This window comes from Calypte anna, chromosome 1 (assembly GCF_003957555.1).
Source record: "Calypte anna isolate BGI_N300 chromosome 1, bCalAnn1_v1.p, whole genome shotgun sequence".
Classification (NCBI taxonomy): domain Eukaryota; kingdom Metazoa; phylum Chordata; class Aves; order Apodiformes; family Trochilidae; genus Calypte; species Calypte anna.
In genome coordinates, this window is record NC_044244.1 from 157,969,190 (window position 1) to 157,988,739 (window position 19,550).

The 19,550-nt window shown below is 35.6% G+C and overlaps 1 protein-coding gene across 1 annotated transcript in view; it reads right to left on the bottom strand.

Annotated features, from left to right (window-relative positions):
* PIBF1 (progesterone immunomodulatory binding factor 1) overlaps positions 1–19,550 on the bottom strand; it is a 111,228-nt gene that overhangs the window by 35,246 nt on the left and 56,432 nt on the right. Inside the window, exons 11-14 of the mRNA XM_030459201.1 lie at positions 13,101–13,266; positions 9,272–9,422; positions 4,619–4,709; positions 2,488–2,590 (exon numbers count right to left, since the gene is read on the bottom strand). Of these exons, the coding sequence (XP_030315061.1) occupies positions 2,488–2,590; positions 4,619–4,709; positions 9,272–9,422; positions 13,101–13,266 (511 nt within the window). The remainder of the gene's footprint in view (positions 1–2,487; positions 2,591–4,618; positions 4,710–9,271; positions 9,423–13,100; positions 13,267–19,550) is intronic.

The window sequence follows — 19,550 nt, forward strand, 5'->3', positions numbered from 1 at the left end:
AAACTGAGAGTGACATGAAATGAGCTGCACAGGCAATAAACTGATTATCATTAGCTGAGGATCTTTCTTGGATCAGCTCATGAGAATTCCTTTACTCTGTTTGTCCTAGACATGGTCAGCAAACCTTCTGTAGCACTAAATAAATCTCAGTATGTATTTCAACATTGCAGGTCACTGCTATACAAAGAAACAGAAAGTGGACTTTTAGGGAAAATTATTTTCTAATGCTGTATTACAGACCTGAAAATAGATAGGATCCTGAAGTTAAAGTCTAACAAACTATAATGGGATTAATTTAAGACTGACAAGTATTTTTTTTCATCCGTGAAGCTTTTCCATGGGGTTCCACTTTTCAACTAGGCACATTTTATCAGACTTCCATCAAACTAATGAAATTATAGAGAAGTCAGTATTTTGTTATTGGCAATGTCAGACTTTCTCGGAAGATCAATATGATTCCTTTCTATAACACTCAACAACAATTGGGTTTAGGACAGTCCAAAAAAAAAAAAAAAAAAAAAAAAAAAAAAAAATTAGAAAAAGCACATACTACATTTTTTCTGAAATTATTGCAATCCTTTTTTTTTTTCTTCCTCCTTAAAAGAGCTTAAAAAGAAATTCTATCACAAACACTGCAATGAAATCCCAGTATTTAATCTAAGTGCAAAACAGAAGTTAGTCAACCCCTTTGGCATCCACTTTCCAGCCAGGTTCTAGATTTCATCTAGATGACTGAACAAACTGTCAGTTAAAAGAATAATAGCAGGTTACCAGAGAATTCTGTAGTCTAAAAGAGTTTAAAAAAATTATAAAAAAACAACATAGACAGTAGTTTGGAGTAAAAACCTACCCCAGTTCAGGGAATACAGTAAAGAAAGCAAGCAGAAGCTTTAACTGTATACAGAAATGTAATAAAGAACAAACACTATAGAATATGAAATAAGAAATTCTACAAGGGGAGCTACAGCTTTGAGGGGAACGTTGATGCTAGCAGGCAAAGAACTCTTAGAGGATAAAAAAAATGAGAGGAAATAAATCCTAGAAACAGTACAGTCCATAATGACAGAGATATGGCAGAACTATATACAGTGCTGAAGAAAACACAGAAGTTTTCAAACAATTTTTTGCCCTCTGTTTGAAAAGAAGTCAGATTGTCAGTTCAACATGAAAATGTTGGACTACTTTCCAGTCCATTAAAAACAAGTGTAAACTCTTTGTGCACATATTGAAAGATGGCAAGCAGGATGGCTTAAATAATTGATACCAACAAAATCACTTATAATAATATGCAAAATTTACAAAAAAATCCAAAACCAAAAAGCAAACAAAGAAAGAAATCTGATGAAGTGTTCCAACCTGAATGTCAGACATGAGTTTAATAGAAAGCAGGTCTTAAAAGATTTTATTTAACCTTACAAGGATGACATTAATAGGTTAAGTAGCTGTGTGTTAGCTATCTGCAAGACATTAACTTAGTACTGGATGACATTCTGATTTACACTATACAATTATATGATAGAAGATTAAGAAAGGGCTACATGTTATCTCATGGGAGAATAAAAATGCAGTGAAGATGTTCTAGTGAAATTTTAAAAGAATTTGAACTCAGGTCACTGGTACTCAATCTTTCATCAGTAACTTAGAAGCAAATACAGAACCACTGTGGCTAAGAAGTAATGCACTGAAGTGTAAACCAGACAGATTTATGTGGAAAATAAAGTATAGGTTTTATTAACTACAGTGAAAATATAGAGAAAATTACAAAGGATAACACTGGGTTCACAAATCTCCTCATCTCTTCAAGTCAAGAAGACTTGAGAGATATATTTCAGTGAAATACAAATTACTGGGATATACCTAAGAAGAATCCACAATAAATTGTATTGGTTAAAAAAAAAGACCAACAACCTGGACAAAAATTTTACTGTTTAGGTATCCTAATGTGTCCTAACTCCAGCAAATTTCAGGACGAATTTTGTTTAGTGTTTTCCACACTAATGTAATATATAATTGCAGGTATTATATACAGGATTTTAAAAGATCATGAAATTAAAATCATTCTACCAAAGTAAAACCAAAACAAAACCCTCAAGAACTGAGCAGTGTAGAATAGGATTTACTTCAAAAGTGATTTAAGAGAAGAGCTGTGTAAAAATAATTAGGTATTCATTGAACAATTAACTATCAAACAAAACAAACTAGTTTGGCTAGCTGGTCTTCTGTTCAGAAATCAGAACATTGTCTGTCTGGCTTACATTCTTGTTTAGCCTGTAAAACAATCCCTCTTTTGATCTTCCATTTCAAAATACAATATAAACTTCTTTGAAAATGTTTAACATAGAATTTTGGTTAATTATGAGGCGATTTTTTGACATCAAATAGATAATAAAACACTGTTTAGAAAATATTTCATTTTATGAACATCTGTTCTGCAATGTTTACAGTCTCTATAGATTTGACTTTTTTTTTTTTGTAGCAGTAATTTACCTCTTGTGAAATCTGTGTTAGTTGTTCCTTCTGATGTTCCAGATCTTTTACAAGCAACGAGTTCTGCTTTTCTAGCTGCAGTAACCTCCTTGCCAAATGAACACTGTGCCAAGAAAAAGCAAGCTCAAGTTGAATTTTTTCCAGAACATGCAAAAGAAATTCTCACTCTTCTACTTTAGAACTTCATGGCCTTCATTTTCAACAGTGCTTAAAGACTGATATATAAATTACACAGTGAAATATGCAGAATTGTCAAGGTTGGAAAAATAATGAAAATATCACAGAATTTAACAACACTAGAACAGTATTCCCCCAGTTATGCCACTCTAATATTTTTTACAAATTACCTATATTATTTGTATAATACTATATAATTGCAATAATCATGTAAAAATATTTCAGTTATGAGTATTCACTTTTTAGCAACTTTAGGGCTAAAGGGTAAGTGGCTTTGCAAATATTTTTTAAGGCACATTATTATGCATTTTGTATACATTTAGTGCAAGGCTAAAAAATTATGGTATTTTATAATTTTTGGTAAAAAAAAATTGGTTTTGTCTCTAATAATTAATATGCTAAATAACTGAATGTTATTGCCACTTTAAAATAAAAAAAAAATCTCTTGTACAGATCCATAAGTTAATTCAGCAAAGAGAAAGGATAATTGAGTTAAACATCCTAGTTAAAAACCCAGAATCTCAGCCTCTTGCATGTTTCATGTCCAAAGCCAAAAGAGTTTATCATTAATTCAGCAGCACAGTTCCATAGGCAGCAATGGGAGTGTGCATTTGCAGAGCCTTCTTTACGACTTCTAACCTGGTCTTTCAAGTTGTCATTAATCATTTAGTCCCATTCAATACAGACTGTAGAGCCTGACAATATTCCACTAAAATGGATTTCTGGATGATGAGCTGAAATGTGCTCCAAAACTCCACTGACTGTATTGATTAGAACTAAATTGTCTATAGTGGGAGGTTAGATCTCAAGTCTCAGTGTTAAACCTATGATTAGATGAATAAAATCAGGTATCCTTTTATGAATCCTGCCATCTTCATAGGATTCAGCAGCTTGGTGGCTTATTATCAAAATTATACCTCAATAATATATGACTGTAGCCCTCTGTGCTTTGGTACACAGACTTGTATGACTTTTTTAATCTTCTTAATTTTAAAAGATAATCTATGAAGTCTCCCAGCACCATTATGAAGGATTAAAGCAGCTTTACCCTCCCATGCCTTTTGGGATAAAAGAGGAGTGTATGAGGTGTTCTGATATAGCCACTCCTAACCTCATAAATTGTCTTCCAAGCATATCTGAAATTCTGGCTTACTGATCATCCGATTCCCCATTCTAAGGTGATTTAGCACAATTCTCTACATGTAAATACCTTAAACTGTACCTAACAAGGTGGGCAAAAAGAAGGATCAAAGGCGAAACTTTAAAAAGTTCCCAAACTATTGACAGGAGAACTGACATTTTGGGGAAATGATGCTATAGAACTTTCAACAGTTTCCTAAAACAGAGATACAACGAGGTTATGGAGTTTTCAGTGTGTCTCTTCCTTTTTTTTTTTTATCTTGGGTTTTATGCAATATAAACCAAAACCTATAAGGAAACAATCTGAAGATGCTTAAAAACATGAAAGAGGAAATTAAGTCACACATGACAAAGTTAAGTGCTACATAAAATCTTTATGATTTTTTTCATCAATATATATAACTCAATGCACAACAGGTCTAATCTGACTGACAATCACATTAGTAACACTTACTTGAAAAATCAATATAAAATGTTATTGTTTTCATTATATAAACAATTTCTAGGGTGTTTAAAGCTTATTTTGTATTACATAACTGTAAACAATGCAACTAGTTCTACAGCTGTTTAGTTTGATACAATTAAAATTCATCTTCCTGAAATACATTGAAAAAAGATCTTAAAATGACCTAGAAAAATAAATATATGCACCAACCACGTTAACAGGTCCTAGTCTTCATTCTGGTCCTGTCGACTTAAGTCATTATAAAACTTCCTTTTATTTAACCAAACTGGCTGGATTCTAATTCAAAACATAATGCACATACCTTCACTTACTTAACCTTGTATAAGCAATTGGGAGGTGCATTTTTACCTTTGCTTTAGTCGTCTTTTGGCTGTTGTAGGAACATGAGCACCATAGCCATATGAGAAGAGAACCCTTTCAGCTTCAATTTCATCTTCCACTGCAAAAAAATGCAGAAAGCTACAGTAGAAGAACATAATTACAGTGCAAGAACTTACAGACTTTTAATTATAAACAGAAATGTTAAATACATATTCAAAAACATTCTTCTACAAGCTACATTCGGTCGGTGTAATCTTCTGGAGTTGAGCAGAATAATTTTGTTCAAAATAAGCATTAATACAGTGCCATACATCACTTTTTACAACACTGGCAGGCCTTTCACTTGAGCTGGCAATGTGCACTTGCAGACCAGAAAGCCAACCTTATCCTGGGCTGCATCAAAAGAAGTTTGGCCAGCAGGTCGAGGGAGGTGATTCTCCCCCTCTACTCCTTTTTCATTAGACATCAGCTGGAGTCCAGTTCTGGAGCTCCCAGCACAGGAACAGTGAGTCCAGGGGATCAAAGATGATCAGAGGTCTGGAGCACCCCTCTTATGAAGACAGACTGAGAGAGTTGGGGCTGTTCAGCCTGGAGAAAGGAAGGGTCTGAGGAGACCTTACTGTGGCCTTCCAGTACCTGAAGGGGGCCCAGAGAAAGCTGAGGAGAGACTTTTCATAATGGTGTGTACTGAGAGGACAAGAGGTAACAGTTTTGAGCTGAAAAAGGGCAGAATTAGGTGAGACATTAGGAGGAAATTCTTCACTGTGAGGTTGGTGAGAGACTGAAACAGACTGCCCAGGGAGGTTGTGGATACTGAACCCCTGGGAAGTGTTCAAGGCCAGGTTGGACGGGTCTTTGGGCAACCTGGTCTAGTGGAAGGTGTTGCTACCCATGCAGGGGGGTTGGAACTAGATAATCTTTAAGTCCCTTCCAACTCAAATTATTCTAAAAATTCTAAAAAAGTGAAAAAGTAAAGGAAAAGCATTCAGCTTCATTCAATATTCATACTACTCACAGTCACAAAATACAAATTAGTAATATAATTTTAATTCAGCAGTAGATGTTATATTGCTTAGGGCTTTTTTCCAATAATTCAATTTTTGTGCAGTCATGAGGAAGTAGAGGAAGATAAAATTATGGAATGCTTAAGCCAACTGCACACAAACAAGACCATGGGACTAGAAGGGACATATTTGAGGTTGCTGAGGGAGTTAACATCACTGTGAGGCTGCTCACTTTTGAAAGACTGGTGATCAGAGATTTCTCATAACCTGAGGAAAATAAATGCCATACTCATCTGCAGAAGACATTCTTATATTTATGCAAAGTAAAAATATTCAAATTAATTTCTGCCCCTATAGATGATGGATTTCTAAAAATATATTTCTAAGGATTTAAGACACATTGGAATTGTTTTGGGAAAGAACTCCGAATAGCAATAAGATTAAAATGTGGACAGATTTTAGTATTTCATGTCATGTAATTCAGTTTTCCTCACTTCTGTTAGATGATGTGGGTCAGAAAAAAAAAAACAAGTGTGTTTGTGTGTGTGGTAGGCAGGGGCAGAGAGAGGGGGACAGAGGAGGGGTAAAGGTGGACAAAGAGGACGAGGGGACTGGAAGGGGGCGTGAGAGAGGTAGCACAAGTGAACACTAGACTAGGTTCCACATACAGTTTCAATGAATTGAGTAGCTGTGAAAAAGAAAAAGAAGTTTAAAAAATCATGAGAAAGCCCTAATTTATCTTTCCTAATGCTCCTGTGCCTCAAAATTGGAAATACCTTCTCCTCTCAAAAACTTGCATAAATCTATGGCTTCTTTCCTCACCTTTAAATGCTTTTAAAGTTGCTTTTAATGGCTTTAACCTAACTTTTTAAAACACTATTTTAAACAAGGATTCTTAAAACAAACTTAGAAAGATAAAAGTCTCTAGTAGAGTACTTGTGAAAAGTCACACAGCTAATTACATTAAAAACAATGTAAAAATTCTGTAAGTATGACAGAAAAGGTTTACTGATGTGGCAGTACAAAGGCAGCAGAACTTCTGATTTTCAAGGCTGTCTTGATGGGGAATTCTCCAGTGCCTTAAAAACCTCTGTTTCAGAAAACCACAAAAAATAATTTAACCTGCCTTTGTCATTATCATCCTTTTTGGTTACAAATTCAGTGTTCTATGTCTCAGAAAAATATCAGTAAGATCCTGCCTTATCAATTCCTATCTGTCACCAGTGTCCACTTAAATGTTAATTTGTAAAGAAAACCACAAAAAAATCTGGGAATGTTGTAGCTATCACACCAAAATAACATTCTGTATCAGGGTGTGCTTCTCTTACATTACTTTTTTCCAGGCTTTTCACCTGACTTTCTGATGTAAAAAACACGTTTTACAAGTTAAGAGACACAAAAGTTTTTTTGCACTATTTGGCAAAAAAAGTGCCATTTTGACAATAAAGGTAAGTTCAATCTTTTTCTTAAAAAAAATACTAATCGATGCAAGTAAGGAAAAATCAAACAACTGCTCTGCAACAAAAATACTCCAAAGTGAAGATTTTACCCAGAAATGAAAGAATAGACAAATGCCAAGTCATTTTACTATTGTTATTCATGTGGAAACCACTCAGATGCTGTAAGGAGTGGCTACATTAATCCTTGATTACTTCCTGCACAGACTTTTTCATGTTATTTCAATATTAATAATGTGAAGCATAGTGATGAGGGAGCAACAGTCACAATTCAGTGATCTCTTCCACATGCATATTCTCCAAAGTTAAAAATAAAAAGCTTCTATTATTATATGACAAAAGCCACCTCACATGCAAATACAGAGTTTATTAAAAAATACAGAGAACCTAACTCCCACCAGCACCTCCAAACACTGTAAAGCATCAGAGGCTTCACAATTCAAGAAGAAAAAAGTATTACATGGTATTGAAATATAAAGAAGTGACAACAGGACTGAAGAGTAAAATCTTATTCTCACTGAAGCCCATAGAGAATTCTAATTGTCTTCCACACCATGCTTCAGCCTAAATTATATACTTTGAAAGACTGGAGTACTTGCAGAACAAATTAATTTGAAAAATAATTATATTTAATTTCTTTCATCTATTTTTCCACCTTTAGCTATTTATGACAAGTAAGTACTATGACATAATTTGAGGCCAACGAGTAAGTATGTCTGTGTTCTCCTTCAAAGTGTTTGCTAAAAAGAAATAATTTTATTTCTTTTGATTTTCTTCAGAAGTTCACCTTGTTACTAAAATTCAGTCTTAATTAGTATGAATCCTAACTTTCAATATCAATTATACTATAAAAATTCTGAGAAAAAATAATGTCAATTATTAAAGATAAACGTGTATTGAAATAATATTGAACCATAACTCCCTTATTAGAAAATCAGAAAAAAATTGTATTTTAACAAAACAGTCCATTTGTAATCTTTCATTTCTTTAAGTCAAATTCTGTAGCATATAAATTGCAATTAAAATACATACTGAAGTAGTTAAGAATTATGTAGTTCTGTAAGAAACTTTACTGCTATCTCAAGATGCATAAGAATATGTAAAGCATTGTGAACAAAAAACTGCATTCTGAACTCTACCTTGTCCTTGCAAAAATAAAGGTAAGATTCAAAATTTCTCTATTAATGCATAAATACAGCTTAGACAAGTTTATATATACATTATACACACACACACACTCCCAGTTCAAAACACATGATACTGTCTAAAACAAGCATGTATGTAGCAAACATGCTTCTATTCAGACTGGGAGCTTTGTCTACTCATGCTATTCTAACAAATGCAAATTGCAGTGTATAAAATTAAAGATAGCCAGTTGTTACTGCATCCCAGTAATATGTACTTTGCTCTACACTACTGTTTATATATAAAGCTTATGCAATGATCTATCTGGAAAACATTATTTATAAATATTGTGATTATTTTTGGAGAAGAAAAGAAAGAGAAAAGGACAAGAAGATATGGGTGTTAGTTTGAAATCTTAAAATGTTCTACTCTATTTATACACAGGGTAAAAGACTTCGTTACTAGAATCTTAATATCAAATTAGAAATTACTTGCTTTGTGGATTTATTAAGGCTGAGACAGAAATCAATAGAGATTCCACAGACACTGTGATGTGTTTGTGAATAGATATTGTTATTTTTGCCAACTGAGACAAAAATTTTCAAGAGCAATCAGGCCTGAATTAAATCCAGGTTTAGCACTTGGAAGAGACTGACCTGCCACAAGCTTTCCTTCCTGATTCGTTCAGAAATTCACATTAATCACTGCAATGTGTTATGAAACATGTAATAGTCTGTTAAGAAAGATGGTTTCCTGGTATTTAAAATATACTTAAATAACAGGAGAATCCTAAAATATTTACCTAAGGATAACAGATTAATAGACTAAGGAAAAGAGAAAGGAGGGGGAAAAAGAAACACTGAGATGAATTTAATACCCATATGTTTAAGTTTATGTTTATTTTCTACATATTTACAAACAAATATTTTCTTTTAATATTTTCTATCAGAACAATTACTGAATCTTAATCATCAGGCATAAAGAGGGGAGAATGACAAGCACTGCATTACTTTCCAAATGCCATGAGAAACAAGACATCTTGTCATACTGCCAAAACCACCTATAGATGCAATATAATTTGTGACAGAACTTACTTTCTGCTGTCTGCAATATTATCTCATCCAGTTCTTTTTCGAGTTTCTCATAAGTATCTAGCCTTGCTTGAATCTCAGAATTCTGTGTTTGAAGTTCAATAATACGTGTTTCACTAGAAGACTGAAGACTATAGAACTCCTTAGTAAGCACCTGTGAGAATGAAAAATGGAAAGATCAGGATTCAGCACTACAGCTATTTACAAGAGTCAGAATATAATAAATATAAGATGGTTAACAGTATGACAATAGATATTTGATGTAACTTTTGCACAGGAAATTAAAATACTTTAAAAAGCAGCTATTTTTTGAACTTGCACACATTACAATCTCAAGTCATATCACTTATGCCTATCTTCCAAGGCCTTAGTAATTCTAGGAATCCCCCTGAAAAAGCTACAGGAATTTTAGAAGAAAGTTAGGAAAAGAAGGTAACAGCTTAAAAAAAAATGCACAGCAGTCAAAACAGCTAAAATGCATTTATTTTTGTGTCTTTAAGTGGTTTCAAGTTTCAGGTTTGTTTTTTTTTTTTTAAAGAACGTTCATTCACAGAATAGTAAATGCACAAATATAAAAATTTGGTATTTAAGATATACCAAATGCTTATTATTTAGTTATTATTGAAAGGTAATAAACCATGAACATTCAGGACTAATCCACTAAGCTTAAACAAAAAATCCACCTATTTGAAAGTTACGAAGGTCTATAAAAAAACTAAAGCTTGTCACAGTGCTTGAAAATAGTACAACATTGACAACATAAATATTACACAACCAGTTGGAATGAAAAAATCCCTGGCACGTAAAGTAGAAATCTACATGCTTTGCAGAAAAAATCCCACCAAAACAGGTAAGGTAATAACTAAGTGGTACTGTAGCTAAGTGTAATACTCACTTCCAAAATAAAAATCCCAAGCATTCAAGCTGGCAACTGAGTATCTTCAGATACTGAACTATTATGTATCATGTATACAGTTGTAGTATCAGATTCATTGTCAAAAACACTAACGCATGCACAAGGCTTACAGAAACAAGCCATTCATATAAAAAGACTGGTCTATTGTCACAGAAGAATGTATTGATTAAAATTTGGCAATATATAAACCATCTGTTTCCTAGTTTTAGTATGCTGAAATCCAAATAAAAACAAGAGTTGGCTCATAAAGCAGCTGCAGCTGAGTCACAAGATACTTATGACTATGCTATTAATTATTTGGTAAGAAGGGTAAGAAAAAACCCGTAGTACATTAAAACTAGATATAAGAAAGGAAATTTAAAAATTAAAATTCAGTCAAAAGAAACAAAAGTAAAAGTGTCAGACATCAGATATTTAAATTCTGCAAGAACATTTCATAATGAAAGAGCACTGGTCTCAAAGCATCTCCCTAAAGAGAAAAGGAAGTGCCAGAACTGTTATTAGAACCAAATGCCAAATATTCAAGATGTTATTCAGATCAAATAAATACCACAATGAAAATGGAAGTATAACTCAAATTTAACTATCTACTCAAAGTTTAGACATGTCACTGCAATCAAGAATCTGTTTAGCAACCTCAAAGTCTAGCAAAACTGGCACTCCCAGTTCTCGTGGCCACAACTAACCTCATCAACCAGGATCTGAATGTCCCAATACAGACAAAACAAGAAATTACATTTCATTTAAAACTCTCTGTTTCCACTCTATAGCTCTTTTTCATACACACCCTAGGCAGGTTCAGCACTAGAAATGCAGGGACTTGAAGAACAGCATAGCATGCTTCTCCAAAAAATGAAGGCTGACATAGCTGGCACTTAGAAAAGAAGTTTTTACTCTGTCCTGTACAGTTTGTATCCTGATGTTTGCTTTAGACATACACTGCCAATCTCATTTAAGTCTCACAAACTGGCCTCAGTGATATGACTAACTTTGCATAGGGGAAGAAATTCCATTTCAAACTGAGTTTGCTGAATACTGGACAACCTTCCAATACTGAAACGGATTAACAGGATCTGACACATTTTTGAAAGTATCTCTGTGAAACACAATAAATTCTAAGCTTCTGGAGATAAAAGAGGTCCTCAGCATTCAGCTCTATGTAAATAAGTGCATGGGGTACAGGTGCCCAGGTGGGAGCTGCAGGGTCACCTTTGTGAGGAGAGGCTGGGGCTGCCCCATGGTGGACACAGCCGCTTCCAGACAGCTCCAGCTGAACCCTGCTGAGGGCATGGCTGAGCCCCTCAGACACGGCGGTGGCACCTCACAGAAAATGTATTTAACTAAAAACAAGAATGCTGCAGTGAGGAGTGAGGAGGGAAAAAAGCATAAGAAAAAGCCTTGGTGCAGACAGCAAGGTGAGAGAAGGGAAGGATGGTCTCCTGCCTTCAGGTGCCTGGGAGGGCAGATGCTCTTCCAGCCTCTGGAGAAGGCCATGAATCAGGTTGTCCTGCAGACCATGAAAAGCCACACCAGAGCAGATACCCTTATGAGAGCCCGTAGAAGACACCATGCTGGAGCAGGTGGACATGCCCTGAAATAACTTCAACCCCTTGGAGAGGTCAAGCAGGAGCAGATTTTCACCTGAAGCAAGCTGCAGACTGTGAAGGATCCACACTGGAGCAGAGTAAAAGTGTGAGGAGGAAGGAGTGGCAGAGAACACTGTTCTGTCTGTCATGGACAGACCCCAGCCCACAGTCCCCATACCCCTCTGTCCTGCTCAGGGAGGGGGAAGTAGATGACTCAGAAATGAAGGAGCAAAATTGTACTCAGAGAGAAAGGGGTGGGGAAAGATGTTTTAGTATAAATTTAGTTTAAATTGATAATAAGTGAAATTAATTTTTCCCAGGTCAAGTCTGGTTTGCCTGTGATGGTAAGTCATTTCTTTATATCAACTCATGAGTTTTTTCAATTTGAGCTTTCCCTGGTCACTTAAGGAAGGGCAGTGAGAGAATGGCTGGGTCTGGCAGCTGGCCAAGGTCACCCTGCCATGGTAGGATTAGCCACGGTAAATCTTATTAATCCTGTATTCACCATGCTCTCTTTGACTTCCTAGAATCACCTAATGGTTTGTGTTGGAAGTGACCTACCTTAAAAGATCATCTAGTTCCAACACCCCTGCAAGGGCAGGGAACTTCCCACTACACCAGGATGCTCAAAGACCCATCCAACCTTAACACTTCTAAGCATGGGGCATCCACAACTTACTTCCCTGGGCAATCTGTGCCATGGTCTCACTACCCACATAGTGAAGAGTTTCTTCCTAATGTCTCACCTCAATCTACCCTCTTCCAGTTTAAAACTATCACCTCTTGTCCTGTTGCTACATGCCCTTATAAAAAGTCCCTTTATAGTTTCCTTTTAGGCTCCCTTCAAGTACTAGAAGGCTGATATAAGGAACACCTGGAGCCTTCTCCAGGCTGAACAATCCTCCCAAAAACGTAAAAATGTTGTCCAGAATTTCATATCAATAAAAAGTATTTTTAATATGTAACAATGCTATTACAAATTTTAGCTCTCATAATAATGATACTGAATTCACCATGAAGTTCTGGTATAACTGTCTTTTTTCCCCTGCAGTGATCACATAGATTGACAAGCAGCTCTGTAATACAAGGATAAATGTACCTCTCCAGGAGAGATTGTTTTGCCTTATTCCTATCCCCTAAGTCTTGTTTTCCACTGAAATTGTCAAACTTAAGAAGCTCTGCCTTTAAATTCTGATTGAGCATAATTCAGTGGATATACTAATTCAGCCATGTATGCTCTTTTCAACCTTTTCTGCAAGCTTTTCCATTTTACATTCTAACTGAAAACAACTATGATATGCCCTGCAAAATGTCCCTTTATATACCATACCTCCAGCTTTCTCTGGTATTTCTCACATTCCATTTGGCACTGTGAAAGATTCTTAGCTGTTTCTTGTTGCATGAGTTGAACATGTTCACTTTCAAAGGACTTCAGCTTACTTTGGTGAAGAAGTTCAGCTACTTTGCTCTCTGTGCCAAGCTGCATTTGTCTATACCTAAAAGAAAAAGAAAAAAAAAAGTTTTGCTGAGTAAAATAAACAAATCTAGAATACTAACTAGTTCTGTTCATTACAGGTATAAATTTCAGAAATTAATACAGTAGTTCTAAGAGTTTAGTAAGTATTAGTATGGCTATCTATGTAACTATTGGAACTTGTTTGAAATATTGTTAGGAAAATTCAACATAATGACAACAAAACACAGTATATGGGAAACTCAGCCCATGGCTTTTCTGAATTTGTGGCTAATGCACTATAAAATGACAGTGACCTTACAGTATACCTTATTTGTTCAAAATCTTAGTTTAATGTTTGTCTCTTTACCAGGAAGCAATTTTATGTGCTGAAGTCTTCTAATTGGAGAGATACTAAAGAGCATCTCCTGTCTTCACTACCCCATGTCATACACAGTAGGGAGATGTGGTATTAGACATCAGTGATACAAATGGTGCACTCCTTGAGATACCTCTTTGGCGATAGCCTGGATGTCAGCTATGCTGCTTTTTCCCATACCCCAAAAGATGAAGAAACACCAGATCACAATGGTGTATTAATTTCTACAGTCATTCAAACCCACAGGTCCTTCTCAAAAAGCAGAAATTAAGTATATTTGTGAGACTCCCACTACAAGGTAACTATAGGTTACAGACAGAGAAATAATATTCCACTTAGTAGAGGATGTCATTGATTCTACTAGTTCTACTTAACAGACAGTCTCAAAAAGGAGGTTTAAAAAAGATTCCTGATAGAATACTAAATTAGTGAAATTGAAAATGAGGGTGATATGAAGAACAGTACTAAACCTTATGAAGCTTAGCATTAAGAACATGAAATTCAAAGGAGATGAATGCAAAGTAAATCACAGTAAACGTTTCTTGATAAATTATCCAAGAAAGGCAATAGGGATTACCTTTGACAACCAGCAACATTATACACTTATGTTGTGCACTGTGTGGAAGAAATTACTTAAGTAACCTGACTCCACAGCTTGGAAATGAGATGGTGTGCAGAAAAGGAAGAAAAATAAGAGACTCTTTTAACATCATTAGTGGCATGGTGAATGATAATAGGCATCAACTGTATTTTCCAGCAGATGAATGGTAAGGCATCTAATAAAGCTAGCAGATGCAGAATGAAAACAAATAGAAGTCGTTCTTCACACATGAAAGCTGTGAAATTCCTTACCATGAGATGCTGTGGATGCTAAAAATTAACACTTGCTCAAGAGGATACTGAGCAAACTCACAGCAGAGACATCCCTTGACAACTATTAAATGCAAGATGGTATTTCTCACACAGAAGTCACTTAACAACAAATTGTTAGAATGCCAGATAAGCCTTTACTCTAACGCAGCATGGCTGTTATGTTAGCTGTCATCTGTCAAATAGTAGTTGCAACACCTGATCTTTAGGTGGGATTGAGAGTGTTTAACAAAAACAAGGGGATTACTTCAAATATTTTCCCTGAGGATTTCAAATGTAGGAATGTTTCTAAAGCACAAAGAGGAAGCAATTTTCACTGGAATTAACCAGAACAGAACAAACAGGTGTCATTATGATCCCCATCATAGTCACTCTATAGACATCCGTGTATGAGTAAACAGTCCAATGCATGAATGAGATTGTTCCCACACAGGCTGCCTGAGCAGAGATTCTAAGTTCTGCCTACTCAGCTCATGAAAAGGTCACTCTTCTTACAAGAATTTTCTTTTTCAATAGTATGATATTTGTTCTCAGAGTTACTGCACTCAAACTGCTAAATGCCAATTATCTATCTGGTTACTGGCTACTGCTGTCAGTTTTGCTTGAGGACACTTTTCAAGCGCTGATACTTTAAGTATTTAATCACTGCTCCTTGACTCTATGTTCCTAGTTTCATTTTACCAGAGAAAAAATAGTTTTAGCATTCTTACATTCTCCATACTTTCTACATGATTGGCTGCAGACATGACACTAAGTCTGTTATGCTGTAATACCCATTGTTTACAATTCAAGGAAGACCATTTTATTCCAAAATGACTGAGTCTTCACAAAGACAGATGCAAGCCAGCCAACTGATGTGCAAGGCAAAACACAAATGACATTTATCTACACGTCACATTTACTGACTTTCAACAACAAAATCCTATCTTCTGCCTTTCAACAAAATAAATGGCAGACTTTCTGTGCACAGCTTCAGACCTTACATTAGTCTGAAGTTCCTTGATCTGCTCTGTCTAGAGCTTATACACTGGCACCATTCATAAACATAGGCTATACACATCTCTCTGCACCTTCTTTCTATACTTTCCAGTAAAGTTCATCGCTCTCTGATGATTTTGTAAGACTACTCAATCAGCTGGGTGCTTCCAGAACTTGCTTATCAATCCAATCATAGACAGTAACTTTGAAAAAAAAAAACCAAAACCAAACCACCTGTACTTTGTTTTTGAAATTTGAAGTAGCTTGCTTGTGCATGATCTGTTTTGTATTGAAGGGTCAGTTTTCTGTTGACCTTACTACACTGTTGAGCTCACTAGTAACTCCTCCACTGCAGCACCATTCAGAGCTTCTTTGCCATACTTGCTTTTACTAGGCCAGATAGTATCTCTGGTTTCTTGGCTACTATTTCAGCACAAGTGTGTGTACAGAATCAGGTAACACAATGTCAAAACACATTCCTTAATATGCCTAGATGGTCTCTATGGGAAAAAAAAGAAAACAAAACCACCCTATGCTTTCATACTACTATTATGGAAAAAAATAGTGTGCGGGTGTGCAGGATTTTTCTCCATCAACAGATTTTAGCAAACTTGATATAGTGAAAGCATAGAGTTTTTTGTTTCACAGAAGAATAAGGGTTGGGAATGAAAGGGGAATTACAGATGGATCTAATGAAAAAAAAAATGGGAAAAAACCTCACATATAAGAAGCATGGAATGAGCTCTCAACTTCTTTATGTCTCTGTGCCTTCAGGATGACCAATCAATAGTGCCTGCAATTTGCTAAAGCAGAATGGCTCAATGATATGCTGGTAGCAAGAAGGTTATTTCTAGAGCAGAAGAGAGAATATTCAGAGAAGGACTCATAATCTGGTTACTAAGGCTGGTCTTAAGATTCTCCAGTCAGAGGAGTCTGTTTTTGCAAATGGTGGATGATGATATAATAACTTCTCAAAATCTATGTACAATGAGAAAAAATGGAAATATTTCATTGTAAAATCATGTGGTCTGTATACTTAAGAAAGTATGGCAGCCAATTGCTTTTTGAATGAACTACAAAACACATGCAACAAAGCCCAATCTATCATCTAATATTAATAATCAAACACTTCTATCATGTATGTGAGTACAGTGAGATTCACTTAACACTTCCAAATTCTTATAAGCTCCTCAAAAGAACTGAGATACCAACATTAATCTATTTTTGCCTGACACAAATAGACTCTTTAACCCTTGCCTATCCTACTGACAAAAGCTGAGCTGTATAGCAGTACCCCTCAGAAGTAAAACTGAACAATTAAGTACATTAAAAGACACAAAATTTGTAAAAGTAAGCAGCAAATCCTATTATTAAGCCTAAAAATATGAAATTAAGTATATACAAATAATATGCCTTCCAAAAGGAAGTCCTACAAAAATTATACAAACCACAGACCCCTCCTAATTTTGCAGACTTGATTATACCAACCAAAAGCTTAAGAGCTATTTTAGACATTATTTTCATGTTTGAAAATGAAAAAGATCTCTCAGTTTTGAAATCATCCACACTTCACAGATGGGTCAGTTTCAGATCAAAGAATTTTAAAGTAATTACAATATACTCCTCCATTTGTACAAATGTCTGTACTTTGGTTCACTGCCAAATTTACAGAGAAACCTAAGTGCTAACCTGTCTCATTGCAAACCAGCCCCAACATGTCTTCTCATGTTCCTGATCTCCTCTACCTCTGTCCTAGCAGAGCCCAGATTTTTCTTGGTTTTCAATTCTGTTCTCATCCTATTTGGGGCATCTCTTTGCCTTCTCACCTGTGTTCCTCACCTGTTCAGTTTTCATTCCTATATTACAGTCCTACCCTCCAATTGCTGGTGTTGTTTTTCTCTATCCCTATGTCTCTCTCACAGTTTGGCATCCGTCAAATCCTCAAATCCTACCCATACTTCTTTCACTATGATGTTCAAATCCTAGTTTAATTTCCTCACCTTCTGCAACAGCCTAGCTGTTAAGGTTTCCTCACTTCTAAAGAGACTAAAGCCAAGTATACAAGTACAGTATTGAATTTTCTTGTCCCACTTGCAGTCTCAAAAGTACTAAGAGCAGCCTAGAAAGGCCAAAATAAAGTTCAGTCATGCTACAGACTACACATACGCTTGCCATACATGTAGCAAACTGTGAAACCCCAGTTTAAACATGGGCACTTAAAGGAACTTGTTTTCACCAGTTCCCTTTTTGATCCTTAGTACTAAAAACTGGTGTGCTTGTTTCTGAGAAATCAAAAATTTCCTATGATTTGAGTTTGCATGCTACCCACTAAGTAACTGAAAATGCAGGAACTTGGATGCTCAGTTTCAAATGCTTTTATTGATTAACTTCTGAAGCACTGAACATAAGTCAGATGCATCATGTATCTGGCTGATTTCATAAACTGAAAGTCTGTTTTAATATTTACCACAATATGGGCAACGAAACTGTAGTTCTTTATTTAAATACATCTATTTTATGGGGATTGCTACACTACCTTTGTAGGCATTTTAAGCCTTTTGCACCACTTATTGCTTCAATAAAGTATCACTTAATGCCAAATTATTACTAATCTGGACTAAAATAACAATGCACTTAGTAACAAGAAATTTACAGACCTCCAAAAAAAAGTAAAGAAAGCCAAATATAATGATTAAACAAATCATGAAGGATGCTGTCTACAAATTGTTTAAACAATCAAAAATTCGTTTGCTGAAAGTTTTCACTTAAAATTTGTTTCCCCCAAATAACATGCTGTAAATTTTTTAGCACAATATTCCTGGTTTAGATTGTTACTTTAAAAAAATCCAGAAACGTATAGCTTAAATGCTAAAGGGTAAACATGATTTAACATGCAAGTACTTGCCAGATGTTACATTTGCTCCGTATCAAGTAATTAAACATACAGTACTTCTGCATGTGGTTTAGTAAAATCTGTTTGAGAGAGAAAGCTTAGAAGCTTTGTTTAAAGCTGCTTGCTTCAAAGCAGATTTTTGTGTTTTGCAGCATTCTAAGCATTTGTTATGTATTGGCCTCTGATCCTCATTCTGTTGAAACAACTTCCTTGGAGGCAACACTTCCATATAGTATTTTGCAGTTTGTAGGAAGTGCAAGTTCCAAACATCCAGCAAGACAAAGAGCTGTTTACCTGTAATTTCAGTACACCTAAACCCAGATTTACCTTATATGACACATGGAGCTCTTCAGTATGTAGAAATCATATACTCTTTCTATCCTAATATCCAGTGTACACTAGATAAGACACTTATCCCTGCTGTGTCCCATGAGAACGTGCGTACTTCCCACATATTCTTGTGCCTTATGCTAGAGGAAGAGAACTTACTGCTGTACAGATCTTCTCACTAACCTGTAATGGGACTGGTGAAGAACAAAGTTAAAGGTGAGACTTTAGAATATACATACAAAAGGCAGTTCTCAATGAATTATCATTAAGGTAGCTGCTCATCTTTTGTGTTTATCTCATTAGTACAGCTACAGTGACCTAATTATCATGACGAGTGTTTCATCTCTTTCAAGAATTGGAAGAATGAGTATTACGAAAGATGATTCTGCCTTAGATGTATCTGCTAAATCATGCTGACTTGCGGAGACTGAAATCCATCTTTGTTTCCTTGTTTCTGGACTATGTAATTGTACTTCCTTTTACTTGACTCTGACTCTGCGAAGCTTAAGACTCAGTCCTACACAGATTCAACAGTTAATGGCAGGGGCTGCTTCAGCCTAGCCTAGCCTGTGCTTGGAAGTTATGTTTCAGTCATGAGAATTTCATAATAAACCTTTACTAGGGAGTTTACTAGAGGTCTGATGGATGTTGAATTCAGTCTTCTACTTCCTGAAAGTGCACAACTTACTTTCAGGCTTCTGTAAAAAAAGATTTCACAGAGCACCCAAAGAATGGACAGGGAATCAGACCCAGCCAACATGGGCTTAGGAAGGGCAGGTCCTGTCTGACCAACCTTTTATGCTCAGGTGACCACCTGGTGAATGAGGGGAAGGCTGGGGATGGAGTTTGCCTGGACTTCAGCAAAGCCTTTGACACC